This window comes from Nylanderia fulva, unplaced genomic scaffold (assembly GCF_048542155.1).
Source record: "Nylanderia fulva isolate GAGA-0341 unplaced genomic scaffold, ASM4854215v1 Scaffold88, whole genome shotgun sequence".
NCBI classification, from domain to species: Eukaryota; Metazoa; Arthropoda; class Insecta; order Hymenoptera; family Formicidae; genus Nylanderia; species Nylanderia fulva.
This window is the reverse complement of record NW_028191004.1, coordinates 41,298-55,069: the sequence shown is the minus strand read 5'-3', so window position 1 is coordinate 55,069 and position 13,772 is coordinate 41,298. Positions and strand designations below refer to the sequence as shown.

The window sequence follows — 13,772 nt, the reverse complement described above, 5'->3', positions numbered from 1 at the left end:
CAAAATCTATATATTGAAAATCAGCGATAAGACAGAAAGACGTATGCACTCTATTTTGCGATACTTGCGACAGGATGTTGTTATAAATGCGATAATACTTCATTGACACATCTTATCACACTAGCGTTGCTGTAAAATGTACCTATATATTTTATGAGGTACGATAAAGAAAATATTATAAATATTAATAATAGAGAGAGAGAGAGAGAGAGAGAGAGAGAGAGAGAGAGAGAGAGAGAGAGAGAGAGAGAGAAACAATCTAATACCCATACAGCACAGATTATTGCAATTATATTGCAGCAACGTTGCAATGTTGCAAGTTGCAATGCAACATTATAAAGACATTGCAGAGATATAAGTGCACAAAATTCCAGCACACTTGTAGCAACATGACATTAATATTTCGGAAATATTGCATGTAATCCAAATTCTATAATTTATATATTGTAATATATATAAATTAACTACAACGTATTTTCATTAATGATTTATTTACATTTATATACCTGTATATGCAACATTAGTTTATGGTTGCAATAACAATGCATTATTGCAAACTCATAACATATTGCAATATTGTTGTAATATTTTGTTGCAATCTTCCAAAAAGCGGACATTTTAACATTGCTGCAATTCAACAGCAATGATGTAGCAATATTTTGCAGTGAATTTGCAATATTGCAATATTGCGGTGAAAGATTGTTGTAAAGTTTTTGCAATCTATCGGTGCTGTATGGGTATTAAATACTAGGAATAAGAATTTTTCAGGAATTATTTATTTATTTTAATAAAACAATTAAATAACACATACAATGCAATAAGAATATAATATTATATACAGGGTTTGTCCGGAAAGTAATGCGTCGCATTTTTTTGTGACGCGACTATACATCGCAGAGCGATGGGACCGGTTGGGGAGGAAGGGGGGTACCCTTAGCTTTCCAACGGTAGGTCGCTCAATTGTTTCCATGCGCTTGGAGGGTTAGGACGGCTTATTCTGTGAACCTCTGCTTAGTGGTCGCGTCGAACTTGTGATGGAGAGAACGATAGAGCAACGCTATGCGATAAAGTTTTGCGTGAAGCTGGACAAGACGCCGCTGGAAACTTTTGAAATGCTCAAGAAAGTTTTCGGGGACGATTGCCTTTCCAAATCGCAGTCAAACAGATGGCACAAGATGTTTAGAGAAGGTCGGAAGGAGGTCGCCGACGAGGCCCGCGCAGGACGCCCGTCAACATCGCGAACGGACGACAATGTGACTCGTGTGCGCCAATTATTGAATTCAGACCGTCGAATGAATGTTCGCTTAATGTCGGAATTATTGAACTTGCCGAAAACGATTGTTCACGAGATTGTATCGGAAGACTTGGCCATGCGGAAGATTTGCGCAAAACTTGTGCCCAGAGTGTTGACCGATGCGCAAAAGCAACACCGAGTGGAAGTTTGTGAAGAACTCAAGCAACTCTGTGCAGATAATCCCAATTTCCTGAACAACGTTCGGCGGACTTTTTTTTATTTCCTCGGCTGAAAAGGGAGCTCAAAGGACAACAGCTCGAGTCGGTTGACAACGTACAAGCTACTTCGACGGCCTCCCTGAACAGCATCCCAGTCAAGGAGTTCCAGAAATCTTATGACGCATGGAAATCGCGTTGGCAAAAATGTATTGACGCAGAAGGGTCATACTTCGAACAATTTTAAGTTGTTTTACCTATGCGATCAATAAATTCTTTTTTAAAAAAATGCGACGCATTACTTTCCGGACAAACCCTGTATATAGATATATATAAATTATATATATATATATATATATATATATATATATATATATATATAATTTATTATATATATCTTTATCTAGATAATTTTAAATTTCAGATATATTTTGACGTCGAATGACATCATATATAGCCACAGTAATTATGACATCATTTTGACATCAAAATAATGTCATAATAATTAGTGTGGATATCTGGGTATAGATAAAATTATAAAAGATGCAATTTTATATATAGCGATACATATATATATATATATATATCTAGATAACTTCCAGATAATTATATATATTTTTAAAATTGCTTGTGTATAAACACACAGTTAGTAAAAGATAATGTAAATTATAAAAAAGGGATATAAAAATAATATATTCATACTTTTTATTTGTAATAAGTTTTTATCGCTTAAGTTTTATTACTTAAGTATTTTTATGTACTATTCCAATAAGTAGCAATAAACTATATATATATATATATATATATATATATATATGTATACATATATGACATTATATTATTAAACACATCAAAATAACGTCTAATATATAATATGTGTCATTCGACGTCAAAATAATGTTCATTTTTAATGACGTCAATTTGCTACTTGAAATGGCTCTGAATATTATATTCTAGATAATTTTTAATAAAAATAACACTTTTTTCATCTAAAATGCAGATTATATATATATGTATATATATACAGTTTTATTATCTAATATAATGATAAGATAACGTCAAAATTTCAACTATATATATATAATTTTATTTAGATAACAGCAAACACTGTTCGTTTATAAAAAAAAAGATATTTGAGGTCGTCATTTAAAATAGTACACCCTTTGTGTATTTTATATATATATATATATATATATATATAGTATATAATAGTATATATTATATGCGTATAATATAAGTATAAATGTGTATGTGTATGTGTTTATATGCATAGATATATGCGTGTATGTGTGTGTGTGTGTGTGTGTGTGTGTGCGCTGAGTCTTGTGTGGTTACGCGGTACACAAAATTGACAATTCTTTGATACACTTTTTCGGGCGGTAAAACGAAGAGGAGAGGATTGCAGAAGACCGATACGGAGGCTCGTCGCAGGAAGCGAGACAATGTAATGTGGAATCGAGATCGGCTGAAACCGGGGCCGTAAACAGCCGGTTAGGGTTAGGTTGTCTCGTCAGGGTGACGTTGGGGAATCGGCGGAATTTCGCTTATCGCACCTCGACACCTGTTAACGCGAATCTTTCTTCGCACTCGGCGTACTCTCTCGTTCCGTATCGAAACAGAGAGATAGTTTTAAATGCATTAGTGCGTGAAGTCGGCTTCCACGATTTCCGCCTGGTAACTATATTATTCTATATTTTTTTTCTATTGGAAAAGGAAGAATTTTAAATAATTTTGTGTCTTTTTTCACATCTTTTTTACACTCGAAAATTTTTGTCACTTTATAATTATTTGTCATCATATGTCACTTCATAATTCTATAAAAATTTCTAATTGTTTTATGACAAGCTGAAAAAAATAATGTCAATGTAAAACTCGAATAATGTCACTTCATAATTATAAAAATTTCTAAATATTTTATGACAAACTGAAAAAAAGTAATTTGTAAATATAATGTGAATATATCATTTGTAAATATATGTGAATATACACAGTAATGTCAACTTAATATTTGTTTAATCGTGATAGAAAAAAATATAAATGTATGTAATTTTACAGGGAAGTATTTGAATGCGATGTCATGAGAAGAAGAAAGTAAGACAAGATGAGTTGTTCCGTAGAATTACGCCAGCGTAGACAACAGGGGATGGCGGAGGATCCTCATAAACTAGCGGCGATGATGAATAAATCTCAAAGACTCGTACTGGGACTTTTAATTCTACTGCTGGTTGACATAATTTGGGTGTCAAGCTCCGAACTTACAAAAGTAAGATAAAGTTCTTTATATATGTGTTACTTATATATGTTTACAATCTTTCCTATCGCTGTTTCTCTCTTTTACCATTATTACACATTCACATTTACTACCTATTGCATTTTTTTTAACTTCTCATTCAATATTAAAGAATCTATTTCTACTAATAAGATAAAGCTCTGCTTTAGACAAGCAAATGACTTATTATTAAAAGCACTTGATAAGGACTAAAAAATTTAATAGTCGAAAGGTGTTTGAATTAATAAAGGAACATTCAAATTACATGCCAGTTTTTGGTTGAAGAAAATATCAAATCTCAATTTTAAAGAATTTTAAATACAGGGTGTCTTATAGGAAATTACTGAAACTAATCAGCTGTCACTTTTTTAATGCATGCAATTATTGAGAAAATAAAATTGTGTTGAAAAGTCTGCAGTTTTTAATGGATATAAATAAAATGTTTGTATACCAGTTTATTTTATTGAAAAAAGTGATGAAAAAAAGTGCTAATAATCATATATGTAAACTAATGATAAATATTTTCAAAGTGCGCACTATTTGAATTTGTACAAAATTCTGTTCTTTTGCAAAAACTCGTAAAAAATTTTTTAACATGTTATTTTTAATGTTATTGACAATCCTTTTAATAACTGTTATTAAATCTGGCACTGTTGAAAATATTTATCATTAGTTTATGTGATTTTATGTGATTATTAGCACCATTTGCATTACTTTTTATCAATAAAATAAACTATACACACATTTTATTTATAGCCATTCAAAACTGCAAACTTTCCTCTTTCCCATACAATTTTTGTTTTCTCAATAACTGCATGCATTAAAAAATGACCATCTGAGTAGTCTCCTGAGCAATTTCCTATAAGACACTCTGTATTAAAGAATTTTATTATTACATGTGCAATAGATAAACTTATGGTAATAATGTATGTTGTTTTTTCAGTATATTTATAGGGATGCAACCTTTAAAAAGCCATTTTTTAGTACATATATAAGGACATCTATGTTTACATTTTATTTGCTCGGCCTGTGCTTTTGGCCACCTTGGCGGGAGCAATGTAATAGACCTGCAACATATATGGTATTTATTAGAATACAAGAAATTACATGAAATATCACTCTTTTTATACTATTTAAAAATTTACATACACGTTGTTCTTTTACAGTTCATAGATCCTAACATTGAAGATGACAATTTCTATGTGGAAGCTAATACGAGTCTAGTAAGCATAAAATTATTATAAATATAATCAATTTATTTTGTACATTTTTGTTGAATTTTTTCTCATATCAAAGAAGGCAATAATAATTTCGTCCGCACTGCATTTAATTGAGACATTTTTTCCTAAATTGAATTGGGGAAAAAATGTTTTAATTATATAAATAAAATAAAGTGTTTGCAATATTAATGAAGGAATATAAATATTTTATAAGTAGATTCGAATTGGTTTGCATAGTTTTAAGCTCTATATGATTATTTAAAAAAGGAATAATACTTTTAAGTAAACTTGAACCTGAATAAGATAGATTCGAATCTTTTACTTGGAAATTTTACATTATTTTGACTCAAAATATTTTAATATATCGCTTTTTTATAATAAAAAACTTTTTCACAAACAATAAGAAATATAACAAAATATTTAATAGATAATTATATCAAACTTTTTAGAGATTAAATACTAACTTGTAAAAAACTTTTTATTTAGATAACAGCAAAGACTGATAAAGGCTCAATAATATTTTTAACTCATATAGAAGAAAACCATTTTTATAGAACCATCTTTCAAGATCTTTTTATTTTAAAAAATAAAAAATATTTAAAAAATCTTGGAAGATCTATGAAAATGATTTACTTCTACATGTATGAGTTAAAACGAACGAAGCGACTCAATAATACTTTGCTTCAACTCAACACATTCTGTTGCAGAGCGATCCAACATTTGTTCCCATAAAAACACCGGATCATTGTGACCGCTCGTCGGGTACAGAAAGCGACGATTCGTCCATCCGTTCTGTGAGATTTAGTAAACTGGCCGAGGTGCGTCATATGTCGGAAAGCGATGCCACGGAAGCTCTATTGGCACGGCTCAGTTATCAAGCCAGCGTCAGGGCTGGGGAACACGCAAGACGGCAGGCCAATAAATTCTCTGTACAAAAAGTGGCCAAGATAGCCCTCATGTTCTGCTTGTTTGTGGGTAACATAATGTAAAATTCAGTCGAATAAATTATCATTTGCCACTATCGCGTCATATATCATCTATATGTTGTCTTCTTCTAGTGGTTCATGGCAAATTACCTGTACCAGATATCGTTGGAGCTGATCGAGGATAAAATCGTGGTCGTACTGTCGTCGACGTCTAGTTTATTCACTTTATTTCTCGCCACTTTCTTCCCCAGTAATGGAGGGGATAAGATTACCCTGTCCAAATTAGCTGCCGTACTTGTCAGCATCCTTGGACTAGTAAGTTACATTTAATTTATTAAAGGATTTCAACTTATTGTTAGAGATAGGGGACTAAGAAATGTATCCTTTTAGGATTAAAAATTTGTGTAATATATCTCAAAAAAATATTGTTCTTCATTTACAGATATTAGTCGGCATCTCGGATTTAACTGTAAAAAACAATAGCATGTCGATGGGCATAATATTAGCTCTAGTCAGTGCTTTTTTTTATGCTGCGTATATCGTATTTTTAAAGAGAAAGGTAGATCACGAGGATAAGATGGATATACCAATGTTTTTTGGTTTTGTGGGAATATTCAATTTAACGCTTCTGTGGCCTTTATTCTTTATCCTTCATTACGGTCATTGGGAGGAATTCGAATGGCCCAATAGTCACCAGTGGACATTCCTAATTATAAACGGCCTGATTGGTACAGTCCTAAATGAAGTTCTTTGGCTATGGTAAGTGTAGTCAATATTTGTGATACTTTATTTTGCGTATATAACATTAATTATTATATACGCAAATAAAGATACAATAAATAATATTTATTATAATTATTTTTATTATAATATTTATTATAATTATTTTTAACATATATAAGATAGGCAATAAGAGCCAAATCGCGGATGACAGTGCGTTATTCTAAACGAAACTAAATTTTTTCGTTAGAATTAAATACCTGTGCACAAGGCACCAAATTTTTACTTGGACACGGCCAAGATATAAAATTGGAATAATCTCTGCAAGAGATTTTTAATTCCATGTATCCCCTATTCCCCCTAAAGAAATAAAGTGCGAGAGAAAAATATAGATCCGAAAGTCGCAGAATCGGGAATCGAACCCGAGACCTTTCGCTTGCCGGGCGACTGCTCTTCCAACTGAGCTATTCAGATCCTTTCGATTCTATACTTTTCTCTGTTATATATATTAATGTTGGTAAATAAACGCCTTTAAGCCAGCGTGTATAAATTAAGAGTTTAACTAGGCTCTCTAATATATAAATATAAATTTAACATATATAAGATAGGCAATAAGAGCCAAATCGCGGATGACAGTGCGTTATTCTAAACGAAACTAAATTTTTTCGTTAGAATTAAATACCTGTGCACAAGGCACCAAATTTTTACTTGGACACGGCCAAGATATAAAATTGGAATAATCTCTACAAGAGATTTTTAATTCCATGTATCCCCTATTCCCCCTAAAGAAATAAAGTGCGAGAGAAAAATATAGATCCGAAAGTCGCAGAATCGGGAATCGAACCCGAGACCTTTCGCTTGCCGGGCGACTGCTCTTCCAACTGAGCTATTCAGATCCTTTCGATTCTATACTTTTCTCTGTTATATATATTAATGTTGGTAAATAAACGCCTTTAAGCCAGCGTGTATAAATTAAGAGTTTAACTAGGCTCTCTAATATATAAATATAAATTTAACATATATAAGATAGGCAATAAGAGCCAAATCGCGGATGACAGTGCGTTATTCTAAACGAAACTAAATTTTTTCGTTAGAATTAAATACCTGTGCACAAGGCACCAAATTTTTACTTGGACACGGCCAAGATATAAAATTGGAATAATCTCTACAAGAGATTTTTAATTCCATGTATCCCCTATTCCCCCTAAAGAAATAAAGTTTATACCTTGGCCGTGTCCAAGTAAAAATTTGGTGCCTTGTGCACAGGTATTTAATTCTAACGAAAAAATTTTAGTTTCGTTTAGAATAACGCACTGTCATCCGCGATTTGGCTCTTATTGCCTATCTTATATATGTTAAATTTATATTTATATATTAGAGAGCCTAGTTAAACTCTTAATAATTATTTTTATTATAATATTTAATATATTTAATATTATATGTATTTAAAATTATTTTTATTAATGTGTTTAATATTTTATATACTTAATATATAGGTAATATATTACATTATATGTATAAAATAATATGATATATAAATAATGTAATTTATAATTATTATAATTATTTATTATAATTATTACACTTATGATTATTATAATTTATAATAAGAATAGCTCTATGAGTTTATATAATGGGATTGTGTGTATTTATTTTAATTATATTTCTATAGGGGTTGCTTTTTGACGTCGTCTCTAGTAGCGACAATGGCTGTAAGCTTAACAATGCCCATGTCAATGGTAGCTGATGTCCTTTTGAAAAAAGTTGAATATCCCTATATTTTCTATTTTGGAAGCATTCCAATGTTTTTGGCATTTTTGGCGGTGTCCCTTTTATCTTATTATGATAATTGGGATCCTGTTATGAACATGATGAAAAGATTTTTTATCTGGATTTGCAGAAAAAACAGATCTACAAGGTAAACATATAATGAATGAATCAACTTATGATATTAATGTAAATATGGAATAATTATTATAATAATTGTTCAGGTATGCATTATGCAAATACATGAAAGACGTGAGAAATTAATGTTTCAATAACATTGAATTTATTTTCAGAATTCCAGATCTTGAAGCGGAACAAACAGAATCCTTAATAGGGATAGATAGCGGTGATCATGAAGCTTAATAAGACAATAACAAGAGAATCAAGAACACGGTAAAACATCTCGTATATATACAGGGTTTCCCTGCATTTACCTAACCGACAAATTACGAGAGAATATTCTAAAAAATGGAAATAAGAAAAAAATGTTATACAGGGTATTTTATAGGAATTGCTGAAACTAATCAGCTGTCATTTTTTAATGCATACAGTTATTGAGAAAACAAAAATTGTGTTGAAAAGTGGAAAGTACAGTTTTTAATGTATATAAATGTATATAATGTATATAAATAAAATGTTTGTATATCAGTTTATTTTATTGAAAAAAAGTAATGAAAAAGGTGCTAATAAAATTACATATGTAAACTAATGATAAATATTTTCAAGGTGCACACTATTTGAATTTGTACTTTTTTCTAACATGTCATTTTTAATGTTATTGACGATCCTTTTAATAGCTGTTATTAAATTTGGCACTGTTGAAAATATTTATCATTAGTTTATGTGGTTTTATATGATTATTAGCACTTTCTTCATTAATTTTTATCAATAAAAAACTGGTATACAAACATTTTATTTATATCCATTAAAAATTATAGCACTTTTTTCATTACTTTTTATCAATAAAATAAGCTGGTATACAAACATTTTATTTATATTATCCGTTAAAAACTGTAGACTTTCGTCTTTCCAGCACAATTTTTGTTTTTTCAATCACTGTATGCATTAAAAAATGACAGCTGATTAGTTTCAGCAATTTCTTATGGAATTATTCTGTATGTGAAGTTTGGCTTTATTACAAAGAAACAAATATTGAAGTAGAACATGAGAAATAGGCAAGAACGGGTTTTCCACTGCAAAAAACATTAATAGAACAATTTAGTAACGCATTTCAAAATATTATCCTTGTGCAATAATAAGCTCGATTCGATGTAATGCGGAATTTAAATAATGGAATTATTGAGCTACAGCCTGTCAAACAACTCGAATTTCATTGTTTTATTGATTAAATCAATAACTCTCTATTCTAGTTTTGAGACTTTCGCGGCCATTGGAATCATCAATGCAAAAGGTTTCCGGATGGATGCCGCGTGGTTTAACAGCGTAATGCCATTTCGCAAACGTTGCAGTTTGCATCTTCAGGGCTGAGAGCTCCGATATTGAGCTTTCTTGGGTTATGGTCCTCATATATATTATGGGAGGTTTTTCATCTACGGAAAAGTATTCCGTTATGACGCCGCCTAGTGGTGTGAGTGTATATTAAGGGTAGTGTGCTAAATAGGATTTGTTTGATAACCTTTGTCACGGTTGAAGTTGTCGGGATGTTTCAGAATTTCTAGGGCTTCACGATGTTTCCTGGCGAAATAGCTTTGCGAGGAGGCTAGTCTGGTTGCTTTGTCATATTGTACCGAGTGTCCCGTCTCCATCCAATGTTCTGCCAAGACTGATTGACTAAAATGACAGTACCTGGCACTCCGTTGGTGTTCCTTAATTCGTGTACTGATTTTTCTCCCAGTTTCTTCTATGTACACTTTTCCGCAGGAGCAAGGAATCCTGTATACACCTGGTGTTTCTAAGTATACAGGATTCCTTGCTCCTGCGGAAAAGTATACATAGGAGAAACTGGGAGAAAGATCAGTACACGAATTAAGGAACACCAACGGAGTGCCAGGTACTGTCATTTTAGTCAATCAGTCTTGGCAGAACATTGGATGGAGACGGGACACTCGGTACAATATGACAAAGCAACCAGACTAGCCTCCTCGCAAAGCTATTTCGCCAGGAAACATCGTGAAGGCCTAGAAATTCTGTAATATCCCGACAACCTCAACCGTGACAAAGATTATCAAACAAACCCTATTTAGCACACTACCCTTAATATACACTCACATCACTAGGCGGCGTCATAACGGAATACTTTTCCGTAGATGAAAAACCTCCCATAATATATATGAGGACCATAACCCAAGAAAGCTCAATATCGGAGCTCTCAGCCCTGAAGATGCAAACTGCAACGTTTGCGAAATGGCATTACGCTGTTAAACCACGCGGCATCCATCCGGAAACCTTTTGCATAATAATTCGCTATTATTTGTGTTTGAGCCTATTTTTTTTATTTAGCAGATCATAATCATAAGTTTCAAATAATCAAGTTTCATATATAAGAAAAATCAGCTGATTTTATCAAGATCTAATTTTATATAGGGTTTAATGCAAGATTTTTTTAATCTAAACTTTGTAATAAAGCATTTATAGCCAAACTTCATATAACATTTTTTTTTATTTTTACTTGTAGAATATGCTGTCACAATTTATCGGTTAAATTATGGGCCATCCTGTATGTATATACAATATATATATGTATGTCGTCATAATAATAAGATTAATAAGCGATTCTTTCTGAGATATATATACACGTCCATCGGCCGTGAACATCCGTTTCCATTTATATATCTCAATGTCAGTTGTGTTTTATATTTATATGCTGATATAACGATATAGTCATACATAAGAGATATTCCACTTTTTCTCTACACGGATTTCAATATATATCGCTTTATTTCGCATTAACATTACAAAATAATATTACTGCCGGACAATAACCATTGTGGGTCAATTTATAAACCAAAAAATGCAATTAACACGTTTTATTTTTTCGAGTCTCTATTTCTGAAACTACCTCTGTAATTTTTACCGAGTTATCATATGAACAAACGTTCTATGTTTTCGTAAATTCTGCCAATTAAGATCTGGTATGTAACTATTTCAAAATTATGTATTGTAGTTTGAATCTTGCGCTGACACCCTATTCTATGTAATCAGATATTCATAAAGAGCAAGAAATTCAGTGTCTTTAACAACATCTGTATATATAGTATATAATACGAGTTGATTGAAATCAAAGAAATATTAGTTTTAAGGCTATACTTTAAAAAAATATTTTTATTGCTATTAAGGCTTATAAATATATATATATCATTGTAACATGTTAATGATTAATGAATAGCTTATTGGTGATGATGGATAGTATTTTGTGCGCAAAAAGCTCTTGTACGGGATATACTTAGTGCATTCTGTACTTATTATTTTTAGTATTTGGCTAATTTTAAACAGAGTATTATACACAGAATGGATATATATATGTATATATATAGTTTTAATAAGTAAAAATTAATGGAAAGAGAGTACTATTGTGCCGTACTCTTTGGACCAAAATGAAAAATTTGATGATAGTAAAAAAAAGTCATTCATAGAGTAAGAAAACAAAATTTTGTATTTGAAAACAATAATTTGAGAATTGTATTACATTTCAAACGTCTAGTCAAAACACATCTGTCGGATCATATATTTCAATACGGCGAAATAACAAAATATAATTTTATGATGTATAATTTGATAGTTTTATACAAGTTGTGTAATATGAGTTTCTTTTCCTATTGTTTAAGAAATAATTTACATTTGTTTTGTTCTTCGTTTCAATATAATTAATACGCACAAGTTTCACTATGTTGTGTTCAAATATTAGAAAAGGTATATAAGATGGGATAGGAGGGATTTGTGAAACGAGAATAAATATTGTATTTGTGAATTTTGAAACTCAGCATAGAAAAAATAATTATGTAAAAGGATGAATATGTATGACAAGAAAATCAAGATACATGTTTTACCACAATTTTCCGCAAAATTTAATCATGTATCACACAATCAAAAATTCGTGTGCTATCTTCGAAAAATTAATACATCTTGACTGATCTCGATTGGATTGAATAAGGCATTATACTACAGGGTGTTCCATAGGAAACTGTTGAAAATAATTAGCTGTTATTTTTAATGCATGCATGTATTTATTGAGAAAACAAAAATTGAAAATGTTGAAAAGAGAAAAGTCTACAGTTTTTAATGGATTTAAATAAAATGTTTGTATACCAGTTTATTTTATTGAAAAAAGTAATGAAAAAAGTGCTAATAATCACATATGTAAACTAATGATAAATATTTTCGAAGTGCACACCATTTGAATTTGTACAAAATTCTGTTCATTTACGAAAACTTGTAAAAACTTTTTCTAACATATTTTTAATATTATTGACGATCCTTTTAATAGCTTTTATTAATAGCTTTATTAAATCTGGCACTGTTAAAAATATTTATCATTAGTTTATGTGATTTTATATAATTATTAACACTTTTTTAAATTACTTTTTGTCGATAAAATAAACTGGTATACAAATATTTTATTTATGTATTAAAAACTGTAAATTTTCCTCTTTCCAATACAATTTTTGTTTTCTCAATAACTGCATGCATGAAAAAAATGATAGTTATTAGTTTCAGCAATTTTCTATGGGACACCTTGTATATCGTATTTTTATTACAAGTGTATTTCCTGACTTTGTAAAAAGGATGTATATCTATATTATATAGTATTGGTAATCTGTGTAGAAGGAGAAAAAAGACCCAAATAGCAAGCACACGTCATTTTAACGTCGAATGACGTCAAAATGATATCATTTCGACGTTTAATAACGTCAGTTTGCTTCTTTAGGGGAATATTTAGACAAATTGTGGGAAAAAAGTTGCAATGTGTGTTTGAAGAAGAAGAAAATGAGAGAAAAGGGATAGTTGCAATGTTAGATTAATGATGTGATATAAAAATATATAATTACGGTGCGTAAATTATATTTAAAAAATTATACTTTAGTGTATATAACACGATCCATTAAATTTATCGACGGATATTATTATAATTGATCGTTCCTGTATAATATGTTATAACCAGACTTGAAATTCATAGTTTATGTATCGGCTAATGTCTCCTCTGCATGGAAAGATACTTTTCCTTCTTTAACAGAAATTATATGTTTATTACAGAGATATTTGTTAACTTTTCGTGTATAACTTCTATGCGAAATTTTTAACAAAGATGATACTGCTCTTGAAACTCAAGACTGGCTATAACTATGTTTAACTGTATATTCTGTGTAAATATCGCATTATATTTTAAAATTAAACTTAGAGTTGTATACATATATAAAAATTATGTGATAATAAAGTATATATAATCCTTAACAATCATTTTTA

The 13,772-nt window shown here is 30.6% G+C and overlaps 1 protein-coding gene across 1 annotated transcript; it reads left to right on the top strand.

Moving 5' to 3' along the window:
- Positions 1 to 2,694: 2,694 nt before the first annotated feature.
- Positions 2,695 to 13,763, top strand: LOC114928558 (solute carrier family 35 member F5). Its single transcript, XM_029299810.2, has 9 exons — positions 2,695 to 3,123; positions 3,505 to 3,712; positions 4,662 to 4,799; positions 4,885 to 4,941; positions 5,646 to 5,909; positions 5,997 to 6,179; positions 6,307 to 6,623; positions 8,257 to 8,502; positions 8,645 to 13,763. The coding sequence occupies exons 2-9, from the start codon at positions 3,551 to 3,553 to the stop codon at positions 8,712 to 8,714; spliced, it is 1,437 nt and encodes a 478-aa protein (XP_029155643.2). The 5' UTR covers positions 2,695 to 3,123; positions 3,505 to 3,550; the 3' UTR covers positions 8,715 to 13,763.
- The last annotated feature ends 9 nt before the right edge of the window (positions 13,764 to 13,772 follow it).

Excerpts from the sequence above, each read along its gene's own strand:
- LOC114928558 (XM_029299810.2), top strand. The coding sequence starts at position 3,551 with ATGAGTTGTTCCGTAGAATTACGCCAGCGTAGACAACAGGGGATGGCG. Across the intron at positions 6,180-6,306 it reads TTGTCAGCATCCTTGGACTA|ATATTAGTCGGCATCTCGGA; the intron begins GTAAGTTACATT and ends CTTCATTTACAG. Across the intron at positions 6,624-8,256 it reads AATGAAGTTCTTTGGCTATG|GGGTTGCTTTTTGACGTCGT; the intron begins GTAAGTGTAGTC and ends ATATTTCTATAG.